Source organism: Eurosta solidaginis, chromosome 5, assembly GCF_040869045.1.
Source record: "Eurosta solidaginis isolate ZX-2024a chromosome 5, ASM4086904v1, whole genome shotgun sequence".
NCBI classification, from domain to species: Eukaryota; Metazoa; Arthropoda; class Insecta; order Diptera; family Tephritidae; genus Eurosta; species Eurosta solidaginis.
The window spans coordinates 155976406-155992174 of NC_090323.1; the positions used below are offsets into that span (position 1 = coordinate 155976406).

A 15769-nucleotide genomic window follows, 5' to 3' on the forward strand; every position below is an offset into this window, starting at 1 on the left:
TGAAGATATCTCAATATTTAGTCAGGTTATCGTGTTAACGGACAGACGGACGAACGGACGGACATGGCCCAATCAAATTTTTTTTTCGTTATTGATGATTTTGATATATGGAAATCTATATCTATCTCGATTCCTTTATACCTGTACAACCCACCGTTATCCAATCAAAGTTAGAATACCCTGTGTACAAGTACAGTTGGGTATAAAAACATCGCCAGGCGCTACCATTGATCAAGTCGATGGTGGTCACCGAAAAATTCGAATTTTTTTCTCGAAGTTCCCCCCAAATGCCTCTCTTTCGGTCGATTTTCCTTATTTTCAGTACTAATCTGTTCTGGATCCAGATAACCAAGTTCCGTAAAAATATCTCAATTTTTACTCAAGTTATCCTTCTAACGGACGAACATGGCTCAATCAAGTTCTTTTCTGTCCTAAAAATTTGTTGCATAAAGCAGTCCATATCTTTCTCGAATCCTATATACCATTAAGGTATATCTATCTCGATTCCTTTATACTCCCAGTATCAAAGTAAAGCAAAATACATGTTGGGTGTATTAATAAAAAAATACGTAGTGGGAACTCGTTTATAAGAAATGGCATGAATATAAGTAAACAGCCTTCGGTTGAAGCTCCCAATTTTTTCGGTTGGGGATACCGATTTTTTTTTTCGTGTATACATGAAATACTTTAGAATAAGATTCGTAAATTAAAATTCCCTTATCTATTGGCTTATCTTTTGTTAATTCAAAATAAAAGCAATTAATAATTAATGTTATGTAGATCAAGTTACGACGTCAAGGAAAAAAAAAACAAAAAAACTTCTTTTTCTTATCTCAACGGAATTAGCTACTACGTGACAAACGCACTCCATAAATATAACCTATTTCGAACGTGATGAAAGTAGCGGTGACTGGGTGTACATGCTAGTCCTATCAAGTTCAAGGCATGAATGTTCCCTTCAGCGAATCGCATTTGTTCCGAAGAACTATAGCATTATGAGACGGTTCTAATTCTGTCCCCTTGCAATGCTTCCAACTCAAACTTTTAATACAGTAATGTCCTACGAATAAGGCAATTTGAAGGCGTACTTAACTAGTTTAGTGGAAGCTAGTTCTGAAATATTCGCAGCCTTTGATTAATTAATCAAAACACTTCACACCTATTGGTACATGAGTGGCTGCAAACTGTCCCGCTCTACGTCCGATAAGCACCAGTTTCGAGGTAGTCATTAAGCTTTTAGTAAGAAACTGGTGTTTTGCACTATCATTCATTATCATAATGGCGCTTAACCACCTAAGCGATTTTGGTCGATTCGAAAAAAGTCACCACAGCTATCCCTGTTTCGTGATAACTTACGCCAATTGGGAACACCAAGGGGAGGCAAGCCTACTTCCACCTGCATCTCCCAACTCAGTCAAGGTCTTCCCCTCTCTCACCTTTTTTATCCGTCTCACTACCGTCATATCTGCGTAAAGCTTATACAGGTAATCACTATACCTTCTTAGAGAGTACGTCTTCCGGAGAACTTTCTCGGGAACACTCAAAGAGCAATCTCGTCTTCTCTCGGTACCGTCCATGATTCCGATCCATACATCAAGACAGGAATGATGAGCGACTTGTAGAGCGTGATTTTTGTTCGTCAAGAGAAGAATTTACTTTTCAATTGTACACTCAGTCCAAAGAAACGCTTATTGGCTAAAGTTATTCTGCGTTTGATTTCTAAGCTGACATTGTTTTGCTGTGTTTTGCTTGATTGTCTCCTATTTTCGCTCCGGGTTTATTTCATACAGCATTCGCAAAATACAGGAAATATTTCTAAGGAACTCATCTCATTATAAATTTCAACAAGTGGTTTATACTTAAATTTCATATGATAAATATTATCAGTAACTTTATTTAGTATTTAAATCGTTTGTCTCTATTTTTATTTATTTTTATAAAAATACATATTTTTCATACTCTTTCGGCACTGAATAACGCACAACGGGACGTGCCATTGGCAGCAACGTGTGAGATGTCCGTCCAACTCTAGTTGGATGTCGCTGTCGTTCCGATGTAAATTCCGGTATCTCTTCTGTACTATCATTCCACTCTTCTCCCTCTTCAGATGTATCCTCACTAGGATAAGCATATTTAATATTATATTTTTTTGCATAATCTCTTAAAATATTCTTAAAACTTATTGCATTCGAATTTTCGTGCCAATATTCAATACCCGTCTCATCACTAATCCAATCCAAATAGGATGAAACTTTAGTAAATGCCGCTGGATATCCAAGATTACAACCATGTATGCTGCCAAAAGAGGTAAGTCCAATAAGTATACGTTTTTTTGAATATTTGCGCCGCAGTACCAATGGTCCACCAGAGTCGCCATTGCATGTGGAACGCGCGTATTTACCACTTGTACAAATGTTGGTGCTGCGATATGAGATGGGGAAATTATGTTTACACGTATGACCGTCAATGATGCGCAATTTGACGTAACGTAGCACATTGCTTATGGCATGCGCACCCATGGCATAACGACCCCAACCGGAAGCGATGGCCATCTTATTTGTAAAATCTTGATATTCATAACTTCGATGAGGCAATTGAATTGGATGAATGCGTTCTAAAAGAAAAAACAAAAACAAATACATATTAAGGAAGTCGAATAAAAAAAAATAAATAAATAAATATAATTTTTCCGACAAATTGGCGGGACGGGACCTACATGTTTTATGCCGACGCCGGACGGCATCTGCCAAGCAGATGAGTTTTCACTGAGAAGCGGAAATACTCTCGGAGTGCTTGCCTATTCACTGCCGAAATCAAATAATATATACCTGGAGTGGCGTAGTGAGGCAAATACTTTTTTTTTAACGGAGTTTTTGGTTCAATTTCTTTCCTACTGCGAAGTAATATCTTGCAGTCAAATATTTCGATAAAAAGTGCTGTTTCATCTAAATCTTTATTATAAAATTCACCCAAGTTTTTACAATTTCTTTTCAAGTCATTGTTATCCTTGTTTAACAAATTACCAACGTCTAAGAGAAATCCAAATTTAAAACTAATGTCATTTAAAGGTGTAAATATCGTACGTATTTCTTGTTGGAAACGATCGAGTACACTTTTCATTACGCGAGAAATTTCACATTCTGCTGAAAGACCAACATCTCTGGCCGATTCTCCGGGCAGTTTGCGGCACTTTCTTACACGTTTTACTATATCAATATCCCATTTTTCACAAAGAGGCTTCGCTTTTTCTATTGCTTCTTCACAGAGAGTATCTCGAATTTCGGATAGTTCAGTCGCTAATGATTTAACATCATGATACGCTTTTCTAAAATTCATCTCCGGATCTTGTAATATGTGCTGCACACGCTCAATCGTCCTTAAGATTTCATACCAGAAATGAACTAATGTTATAAAACTAAAATTTATTATATTTTGCAACAGAATTATAGCTTCGCTTCTGGTGTCAATTGTGGTGTTTGTGTCCTCTTCTAATTGTTCTAAGTGTTCTACTACATTCTCTAGCCTATCGACGATAACGCTAACCGCTTGTATTCTGTCGCTCCATCGTGTTTCAGATTCACGTTTGACAGTTTTTTAAAGCATTTTTTAATAATTCCCATCGTAACGTTGAACGTGAGAAAAAAAGATATATGCTTTCAATTGTTCCACAACCTGTCGCAAGTGTTCCGGATATATGCATGCATTTTTTAGTATAGAAAATTTTTTCCAGAAATCAGTTGTAATAAAAATACAAATTATACAGGAAGTTCAGCTTTGCGGACCATTTGGCGCCCCCTGTGAGTAGCGCCCGGGGCAAGATTGGGGTTAAGGCCACATTTAGACGTATTGAAATCGTGCCCAGGACCGACATCAAAATTATCTATGCCAGCATTCTGGGAGCTATCCACGATATTAAAATAAATGCAAGGCGCGATAACCTCCTAAGAGATTTTAGGCCGAGCTTCTCTTCCAATTTGCGTCGCGCTCCTTTCAATTTTTCCTACAAGTCGGCGGGACGGGGCCTATATCTTTTCACGCCGCCTCTGAGCGGCATCTGCAAGGCACTGAGAAGCTGTTCATGGCAGAAATACACTCGGAGTGTTGGCCAAACACTTCCGAGAGGCGAAGAGCCTATGTATGCCCCTGTGATTTTCTTTGTATTTGGTATTTTGCTGAAGATATCGATATCTGTGCAAGAATATTTCCATGATAATCTCTGTTATTTAAAGAACAAAAACAGATCCCTATGCACCGCTTTCCTCAACTTTTTGTAACTTGAAAATCTCCTAACCTGCTATGTGGGTTTTGTCTTGCCCTAGATCCTTTCAGAGCACAAGCAATGTTATACCTAGTTTTTCTAAAGGTATTGACTTCTCTCCTCTTTATGGGGAAATGTTATGTTTGCGTATACTTAGATGGGCGGTCCATCGGACGCTCTAGTCATGACTTGATATAAAATGATGTGAAACTTTTAAGGACCATCATTTTCTTGGCAACATTTTCACATTCTCCAGTTAACGCTAACTAGCTCTTTATTTTACAGATCAACGAACGATTTATATCAAATAAAGTATCAGCTAGCGTTAATTGAAGATGGGTTTTCACCATGCCCTTAACGTACATACATAAAATTTACGACCGTAAAAATATAATATTTACCATTAAATTCGATGGACATTGGCAATCGCACTAAAGCGATGTCATCTTTTAATCGACGAGGATTCCACGATGGGTATATTATAAAGTTTTCTCGTTTGACCATAACGCGTATTTGGCCCATTTCCTTGGCGTTTTTGATTTCATGCGCACCAAGAAAGACCAAAGCACGCTTAGCCCTAGAAAATAAAAAATTCAGTTTGGTTAATAATGTAAAGTTGAATTTTTCAAATGTTACAAATGCCAAGTACACAGTAAGACCGGAGATATATAAAACGCTTTGTCCAGTGCTTCCCTTTGGCTCGCTTTGACAGAAGAGCTCAATGTTTGGCTCTACCTTAGGGCGGGTCGATTTAAAAATTGCTCACTGCTCTGTGAAAATCGTATTCTAAGGATCAAAATAAGAAACTTTGCCGAAGGAACCATACCTCTAAAACGGATTCTGATGCCCCCCCCTTTGGGTCGAACTTTTGGGTAGGGGCATTTTCAATTCTACCTGCTGTGTCTTGTGGTGGCTTAAAAAAAACAACACAAGCAATTTTACGATCTGCAATTGTGACACAGTGATACCTTCATTTTTTAAAACGGTTGAATAAAAAACCCACACAACTATGTTTACGACATGCAAATGCATTACAGTGATGTCTTGGTTTTAAAAGGGCGTTGTAAAAACGCTAATTTCTAATAATTTTTTTTTAATTTCTTTTCTATTACTAAGTTAAATTCATTTTTTCATTTACATATATTCTGACTAAAAAAATTTCTAAAGAGAAAAATAAACTCCAAAAAGAAAAAACATAGGCATTTCAAAGTGGGATTTTTCAAAATTTGCCCCTACGACCCAAAGGGGGGATATCAGAATTCGTTTTAGAGGTATGGTTCCTTCGGCAAAGTTTCTTATTTTGATCCCTAGAATATGATTTTCACAGAGCAATGGGCGCTTTTTTTGCCTCCCCACAAATCGACGCGGCCTGCTGTACCTATATCTGTTTACATAAAGTTTGCGGATTATAAAGCGAAGCAAAGAGTTAATATGTTATTGACTTATGGGTCGTCAAATCGTTCTGTGTACATCAGGCCTAAAGATGCAATATATTTAAGGATAGTTAGCTCTACTCTGTTGGCTAACAGGTGATGTGTACGAATTTTACTCGCTCAGTGTTTTCGATTGAATTCAATAAAAGTTGGTGTATTTTATTATTAGGAGAGAGGTCAGCCCAATACATAGCCTGTTAAACTCAAGTAACTGTTCATGGCAATTAGAGTTATAATTCTGAGAGACTACGTACATATATACATATATCGAACGCAGCTTACTTAGTCGCATTGTAAACTTTACCAAGTAGCGCAAATAACAGCTGATCGCTCAAAATTTGCACACACACACAAACATCACTAATGGCCATATTACGGAAATCTTAGGGAAATTGAAGTTAAATTTTTAAACAGACATAAAATGTTATAATTTTGGAATATATAGCATCTAGGACACATTAATTGGAGTAATTGAAAGAAAATGTTTGCTTATACTCAAGTAGGGTAGAGGGGGGAGGCTTCGACAGGTTAAGAGAAAACGATTTTTTAGAGAAACTAGAATGAGAAATAGATAACTCCTTTCATAATTACTGATGCCATGTATGTTTATGACACTTCGGATTTGTGGTTAATATTCCACTTGTTTGTTTTTTTTAGTTATAATCAAATAACCAAAAACAAAAAATATGACGAAACCTCCCTTTTTCAGGGAGGCTTCGTCAGTCATCTGGGTGGCTTCGACATTGGGTGGGAGCTTTCGACATTTATCAAATATAGCAATTTAACCAGCAAAATAAAAAAAGGATGTTGGAAAAAACTCTAAATACGATTTTTAATTCATATTTGATGTGATTTATTTCAATACAGTAATACATTTTTCGAACAAAAACATAAGAAATGTAAGCATAAAATAAACTATAACTGTACTTTTAACGAACATCTAAATTTGAAAAATCAAAGTTAAAAATAAACTTGCTTTGCGCGCGTGAAGTTCCTGGTGGATGTTCAGGTGTGGGCAATATACGTATTATATCCTGCTTTGAAACCAAGTGTCTGTCTTCTACAATTGTCGAAGCCTCCCAAAACATATTGTCGAACCCTCCCCCGTGCACTTATTTCAGATTTTTCGCTCCAAAAAATACATCTTAGTGTTATTGAAAAAGTCTTTAAAAGCAATAAATTTTAATTTTATTGCAGTATTAATCGGCAGAAAACTCATGTTATATATTGTATATTGTATGTACACTTTACACGCGAATACTTACCAGCAATTTTTACATCAAAACTTTTCCAAAATAAAAAATTTCGTCTGCATACTATCGTCGTTGAACAAGCACTGAATAGCTTTCATGACAGCATCACACTCAATTTGGTTACTGTTTATTCGTGGAATAAGAACAGTGGCAGTAATAACGGCGACCAAATTTGAAAAAGTCGAAGCCTCCCTCATGTCGAAGCCTCCCCCTTCTACCCTATTTAATTATTTTTTCTAAATTTATCTTTAATATTGATGCAATGATTGTCCAATGCAACTCTGGTCTTCCTACTGTTCTTCATTCCACTCCATTCGAGTGCCTATTTTCACGGCTTGCGAGTGCCTTCCACTCTATGTATTCGTTCCATGGAATTGGGCGGAATCAGGAAAGTTTTATTGTATTGAAAACCAAAAATTTTCCAAGCTTACCAAACTTTTAGTGGCTGTATAAAAAAAAAAAAAAATTTAAAAAAATGCCTACGTGGCTGAAACTTACCAATGCTGTTATAAACTACCCAAGTATGTTAAATAAAATAGTTTGAAGTCAAAACAGTTATTGAAAATCCGCCACGTGGCCACAAAGTTGGTCAAAAATTTTGGACTGTGAAATGATTTTTACACTGGTTTCAATTATCCAAGTTTCATAATGCTTATCATGGTGATCGTGGGTTTTTTACTTTGCTGTGCATACATTTTCTTAAAAGTTCGTTATTAATCTGTTGCATGTCAAAATATTTTAGGGATTGGAGAACATTGTTTTTTGAACTTTTGGCATCCTAAAAATGAAAAAAGTTACACTGTGCACCGTAGCATATTCCCAGCTCTACTGGTGTGATACTTTTACCCTCTCACTATCAAGATCTTTCTTATTCCTCACTTATTCTTCATATTATTCAGCTGTAAATTTAGCAAACACTCCTAAAAAACTTAGAGGCACGACATGATACTGTTATTGTGTCTGGCACTCTTTACGAGACGGCGGGCAAAAAATCATCATTTGGTTCCACGATAGCACTTCCAGTCTATACAAGGTGGGAGCGGCGCAACAAATTAAATAAAGTTACACTGAAATGACAGCCCTTGGTCGGGAAAAAAGTCCCTAGTCGCTCCGGTACATTAAACCGGCTGCCGTGGGAATATTTTTCAATGGAAAGACTTCGAATCGGCTCACCGTTTTGTAGCAATCAAGATACGCCCGACTAATTGATAATCTTCTTATGCAGTATTCAGCTGATTTATTTACTACCTAGCTCTCGCTTATTTTTTAACATAGCTCCTAGTATTTGATATGAGTTTTCAGTGTGGTCGTTGTCCAAACTTCTGATAAAGCTATGAACTCATTCAGTCTATATGAGGTCCTCACGGACTGACCAGCCAACATCGCACCTGCTTTCTGACAGCAATCTGTTACTTATTCCGTACAATGGTATGGAATGGAATATTACGAAGCTTCAGAAAGCACAAAGACTGGGTGACAGTCAGCATATCAGTCATAGTCAGCAGACCTTGAAAACCTACTATCGACTAGAATTTCAGAATAAGCCAATCCCGGAAAATAACGGCGATAGGAAAACCGACATGCACTATCTATTTCTCTACTTCAAAACCGTTTTTGGCAGCTCGAAAATGAGCTTCCTGCAAATCTTATAAGGATTTGCGAAATGACGTTGAGGAACACCATTATGCTGAAGAAGGTAACTCTAGAAGGACATTCTAGCAAACACTGCTTGATTTAGCACCGGATTAAGGGAACATCCCCTAAAGCACTATGGCGAGATCCGGCACCTGCCAACACAGCCGTTTGATCCAGGAAAGCATAAGCAGGCTTTTAACCAAATCCACACTGAACCACTTTATTAATATGCAATATCCCACCTTTGCAGAAGAAGAAATCAGTGGCGTAGTGAGGTTTTCTTGTGCCCAGGGAAAAATATTTGTTTGACATTTATATCCCTTCTCTCTTCAAATTTTTCACATCTTTGTACACGTTTCTTTCACATTTAATGTACATACCGCTATATTGTTCACGACGTGGAACTTGCACATAACACAACAACGGGACAGCCACTTCGATGGCATAAAGTTACCACTGTGGAACCCCAACAACTTTTGGTTGTGACGTTCGAACACAGTCTCTGCTTCAATACAAATGCATGCGAAATTGCCTACAATGCACAAAGATGCATCAAAATACTCAAATCGTTGCAAGGGAGAAAGTAGCAGGGCTGCCAAATTTCCCACTTAGAACTGCCACGGAATATCTTCTTAAGACGTCCTAGCACCGAGGCATACCAAAAGACAATTGATTGATGTAGTTGCACATCGAAGGTAGATAAGAAGACATTTGCATAAGCCCTATGACGAGATCTGGTGTAGTATGATCTAGAGCAACACGAATGCAGAGTCTGTGATTTCCTTCAAACTCAGGCTCCCGCCTTTGCAGACATCCCCGAAGAAGAATGCACACTTCCGAAGGATATGCGCGTTACTGTGCCCCAACTTCTATCTCTATGCATTCTTCAAGAAAGCACACTACCAAGGGAGACACGAGTAACCCTGGCCCAACTTCGTTCTGGATACTGTAGCAGGTTAAACTCTTACCTGTCCAGAATCAACCCTGACATACGTAACGTTGCATGTGATGTGTCCCCACATGACACCAACCATCTTTTCAACTGTAATGTGGAACCTAAGCCTCTTACACCTATCTCCGTATAGTCGGCCCCTGTTGAAAGTTTCCTTGGACTCCCGTTAGAGGACTTGTGATGACAATTTGTAAGTGGTCGTGCCGATTGAATGGGCGAAGCACTGTTAATACAACAACAACAAAAACAACAAGGTAACTCCAGAAGCAGATCTAAACCGGGGTGATACAATCTGTTATAAGATAATATTGATAGCAATGAGCTTAAGAAACGGCAATTGCTCTGGGCCCGGAAGGTTTTTGGGGGCCCGGCAAGGCAAAGCAGTATTGACAGTACTCTAACTAGGATTTCATAGATACATACATATTTTGTTGCTACAAAAAATTGTTTTAAAATTGAAAATCACTAAACTAAAATCATAAGCATCCAATCAAATACTATGGGGCATAGTCATAGTCGAAATAAAAAGAGATTTTAACCCTCAAACGGGTAAGACAGTCTTCTTCTTTTTTCCTTCAGAGTCGAGAATACACATTTTTGTCGCCAAAGATTACGGTAAATAAGTGCAAATAACTTTTAGTAGTATTTTGATGCATTATTTAATGTATTGTGACAACGCATTTCAAAGTTATTCTCAGTGAAGTGCAGGGAACGAGTGAAATAGCGAATAGCGTTAAAATTGGTTATCGAGTTTTGCATTTTTATACTCAGTTGAGCAGAACTCACAGAGTATATTAAGTTTGATTGGATAACGGTTGGTTGTACAGGTATAAAGGAATCGAGATAGATATAGACTTCCATATATCAAAATCATCAGGATCGAAAAAAAATGTGATTGAGCCAAGTCCGTCCGTTAACACGATAACTTGAGTAAATGTTGACGTCTCTTGATGAAATTTGGTATGTAGGTTCCTGAGCATTCATCTCAGATCGCTATTTAAAATGAACGATATCGGACTATAACCACGCCCATTTTTTCGATATCGAAAATTTCGAAAAACCGAAAAAGTGCGATAATTTATTAGCAAAGACAGATAAAGCGATGAAACTTGGTAGGTGAGTTGAACTTATGACGCAGAATAGGAAATTAGTAAAATTTTCGACAATGGGCGTGGCACCACCCACTTTTAAAAGAAGGTAATTTAAAAATTTTGCACGCTGTAATTTGGCAGTCGTTGAAGATATCATGATGAAATTTGGACGGAACGTTACTCCTATTACTATATGTACGCCTAATAAAAATTAGCAAAATCGGAGAAGGACCATGCCCACTTTTAAAAAAATTTTTTTTTAAGTAAAATTTTAACAAAAAATTTAATATCTTTACAGTATATAAGTAAATTATGTCAACATTCAACTGCAGTAATGATATGGTGCAACAAAATACAAAAATAAAAGAAAATTTCAAAATGGGCGTGGCTCCATTCCATAAGTCGAACAAAAATTCACCAATCCTTTTGAAATTTGGTAGGGGCATAAATTTTATGACGTTAACTGTTTTCTGTGAAAATGGACGAAATCGGTTTAAGCCACGCCAAGTTTTTATACACAGTCGTCCGTCTGTCCTTCCGCATGGCCGTTAACACGATAACTTGAGCAAAAATCGACATATCTTTACTGGACTTAGTTCACGTACTTATCTGAAATCACTTTATCTTGGTATAAAAAATGAACGAAATCCGACTATGACCACCCCACTTTTTCGATATCGAAAATTACGAAAAATGAAAAAAATGCCATAATTCTATACCAAATACGAAAAAAGGGATTAAACATGGTAATTGGATTGGTTTATTGACGCGAAATATAACTTTAGAAAAAACTTTGTAAAATGGTTGTGACACCTACCATATTAAGTAGAAGAAAATGAAAAAGATCTGCAGGGTGAAAGAAAAACCCTTGAAACCTTGGCAGGTATTACATATATAAATAAATTAGCGGTATCCAACAGATGATGTTCTGGGTCACCCTGGTCCACATTTTGGTTGATATCTGGAAAACGCATTCACATATACAACTACCACCACCCCCTTTTAAAACCCTCATTAATACCTTTCTTTTGATACCCATATTGTACAAACAAATTCTAGGGTCACCCCTGGTCCACCTTTATGGCGATATCCCTAAATGGCGTCCACCTATAGAACTATGGCCGACTCCCTCATAAAATAATCTTTAATGCCTTTCATTTGATACACATGTCATACAAACACATTCCAGGGTTTCCCTCGGTTCATTTTCCTACATGGTTATTTTCCCTTATGTTGTCACCATAGCTCTCAACTGAGTATGTAATGTTCGGTTACACCCGAACTTAACCTTCCTTACTTGTTCATTTTAAAAAGAGATACATTTAGAATAAAACAATCAAGTTCATAATTTTACGGTAAGTACCTTACATATTCTTTTTGATTTTTAAAAATGGTTTGAAGTGAAAAAGTAATTTATAGTTGGGTTTGGATTCGATAAAAGCAAGGCCGTCTCAAGGCGGTATCAGCGGTTTGTTGGTAAAAAATTATTCCATACTGACATAAAGATATGCTTTCATTGCAGGGAATATATAGTTTTGTGGTAAATATGGATCGCTCTAGATGTTGCCCAAAAAAGGAAAATAAATTTGGAAGCATTATCCGATGAAGAATTGATAGAATTCATCGATTCCGTGGAAGTCGAAGACGAAACTTTCAGCAGTGATGACAGTATCGATAACCCTGACCATGTCATTGATAATGGCGAGGGAAATGACTCAGCTGAACATATAATTGCAGAATGTATAAATAAAATGCATGAGGCTCAGGATACGAGACTGTAAATTCATCGCTGCATATAAGTTCAATCAAACACCCAGTAGCTAGTTCAACACTGATTTTCGACAAATCGATTGGTTCACAAACCCCATACACATCGTCTACACCCATAGCAAAAAGATGGTTAAGATCGTCCAAAACGCCTCGATCTCCATTACCAACAGTTGAAGCTACTGGACCGCCAGTTCAACCTAGTTTTACAATATATGCTAAATAAGCCGCACAAATGAGGTGGAAAATTATTTTTGCTATGGACACGAACGGCTTTGCCTACCGTTTCGAAATATACAATGGTGCCGGCGATAATGTTGTCTTGCCTATCACACGATATCTTGGAGCCACATCAAATATTGTCATTCGCTTACGAGTCCCGATTTTGTACAATGAGAGGTAAGGGATTTCTTGGTCAATCGCATTCCTGGTTGCAAGCTGCCAACTGGCGCTGACGTGAGCAAAGAAAGCAGAGGATTTCCGTAGATTATGTCACCTCATTTCAAGGAGCCGGTGACCACGGTGTTATGGAAGGATAATAAATGTGTACGTCTGACATCTACATATGTTGGTATTGAACCTTTTTTGAGAGCGAATACTTATATTCAACCAGCGAAAGTGTCAAGATATGATAGAAAACAAAAGCTTTTCATGCAAGGAAACTTTCCCAGATTATTAGAGAATACAATGCTCACATGGGCCGAGTCGATCTGATGGACAGTCTTATCGGTCGTATTCATATTCAGACTAAAAGCCGAAATATTATGACTAGGATTTTTTATCACTTTGTGGACATGGCACCAACAAATGCTTATGTTTTGTATAAACGTATGCGCTCTGAGAAAGCAAACGATTTGAACAATATTTCCGAAGGAAAAAACCAGTACAATGCTCCGCAATTCCGTGAGGAAATAGCTGCTGGTCTTGTCCTTTTCAAAGAAAATCGGACAATTCGTAGACAGACATCGGGGCAAAGTATTGATCGCTCACTATTTGAACAGGCTGGTCTCTCAATGGTAGGAAAAGAGCTCTTCATCTTCTCGATGATGCCCGATTTGACGGCCATGATCACTTCCTAAAGTGGATGGATAGAAACGGGAAAAAACGCTACAAACATTGCAAACAGTCGAATAACCAGCCACTTGTTCCAAATGTAATCTGCATTTATATTGCAAATAGACAAAAATTGTTTTTGGGACTACCATCACAAAAATAAATAAATTTTAGGATGATACCAGTCGTGCCCATCCCCCATAATATTTCAAAATGAATTAAAAATATCTATGTTGTGTTACTTTTCGTTGTTAACGCCAAGCTTTAGTGCATTATTACTTTATGTTTTTGTAAGCTTTATTTAAAGAAAATTGTTTGAATTACGATCTTTTCATAATAAAAATATTTTAAAAACACGTGCCTACTTTTTTGTAACTTTATACACACGTGAACCGGCAAGACCGTCTGGAAACGGTGTTCACTACTTCTCCCATAAATTCTTTTCCAGACATTATTTTTTACTGAAAACTTATTTATAAGCATACATAGCCAACATTTACATGCCCGCAAAATATGAACTTGATTTGAACAGTATTACGAGTTTGCCCGTTTGAGGGTTGAGTTAGATAAACGTTTTTGACACAATTTTATAAGCGCTATCTTTAAAAAATGTTCAACCAACTTAAAATCACATTTTATTTCGACATATCGCAGCATTAGTTTTGAATCGGTAATTTCCATATTCTCAGACCAAGAAGCACGGAAGGTTTTCCTTGGCTGATTCAAGCTCTTAAAATGTACATTTTTCGAAAAAGTTAATGAAAGCAAATCAAACAATGAAATCTAACATTTCATTTATGTAAGTGCTCCAGTAAATCTTATTTTATATGAAATAAAACTGACAATGTGAAGTGAAAAATTTATGTAAGTTATGTTATTTTTTTTTTACGGGATTGAGTTAATTTTTTTTACGGGGGCGCGTAAACGCGAACAACGTAGTACCACAACTGAAAAAACTGGATCATCTTTTGTGAATCGATGGAGGCGTTCCCGCCCAAAAGACTAGGATAGGCCTTGTTTTGGGAATCGTTGAAGACGTTCCGACTCAAAAAAATATTCGTGCCAGCATACGGCATTAGGAAGCGAAGGAAGGGGAAGACATCCACTGAGCTGGGAGAGACGAAATAGGCATAACTGGCATGACTTGTTATGCAACGGCAGAACTCGGCTATCCATGACGAATGATTATAGTTAAAAATAATAGCTGTCGTTTAAATTTGGCATCCATTTTTAATGTAAATATTCATTTCATAGTAAGTATTCAACTAGGAACATGTACGTACATATCCACACAATGCGCTGCAGTCAAAACAAATTCATCCGAAATTAAAGCGCCACCACACCAATATAAACCCTTTGGACGCTGCAACAGCAAACCAACTTGATAGGGAAAACTATGCCGCTCAGCAACATTGCCACCAAATATGCGATCCATTGCTTGTGTACGATCTGCCGTTGTATCCTCATCGACAGGATCTACCTCCAAATTTAAGACCATCGGCTCACCAGAGAAATCCTCAAACTGTTTATCCATAGATAGTAGATACATTGGTTTGACTTGACGCCAAGTAGTTGAGACGTAGCGCTCCACTAGACACGCAAGCAGCAGCGTTTGCAGTGCTATGGATGCGCGTAAATGCGGAATCATCACTTTATTTATAACAATTATTATTTTTTTTTTTTTTTGTTAACTTTTAACTAAAACTTGTTGTCAGTTTAACTTTTTAATTTTCTGCCACTTTTTGCTTTTAGTTTTTTCCGACATGCAAGGCGAAAGGTGATAACGCTGCCGCCCCGTAATTACTCTGATGAGTTGCGTATTTCGCTTTGTAACCTTTGTTGTTGTATTTACTTTTTACGAACTTCAATGATGAAAACGAGTTATAATAAAAAAAACCACTTGATTTTGAACTTTCTTAGCAAAACTGCAAACTTTTATTAGCTACTTGCAACATTTGATTTGCACCTTGTATTGATGTAAGTATGTTTGTATGAGCATTTGTAAATATACATATCTGTAAATATCAACTTGTCTTCCGTACACTAATATTTGTTGCCAAAAACATCATTTGAATTATTACACCGCGAACCGTTACTGCGCACGCGCGCATTTCGACTAAGCGCCGAATGTTTTGTGGCAGTTACTTTTATAAACTTTAAAAAAGATAAATTATTCGTTTAAGTTTATAACAGATAAATTATGGAATTGATATGGATTCCCTGTGAGTGGCAGTTGTAAATATGTTTTTACATATAGCACACCTAAGCCAAAAGGGAGCTAACTCAAAAATCTGAAATTTTGAATTATAAGTACCACTAAGCTTCCC

General features: G+C 37.2%; 1 protein-coding gene across 1 annotated transcript; it reads right to left on the reverse strand.

Annotated features, from left to right (window-relative positions):
- Positions 1–1934: 1934 nt before the first annotated feature.
- On the reverse strand, positions 1935–15421 carry LOC137254457 (brachyurin). Its single transcript, XM_067792140.1, has 3 exons — positions 14726–15421; positions 4660–4835; positions 1935–2614 (listed from the first exon to the last, which is right to left on the reverse strand). The coding sequence occupies exons 1-3, from the start codon at positions 15088–15090 to the stop codon at positions 1935–1937; spliced, it is 1221 nt and encodes a 406-aa protein (XP_067648241.1). The 5' UTR covers positions 15091–15421.
- Between the last annotated feature and the right edge of the window lie 348 nt (positions 15422–15769).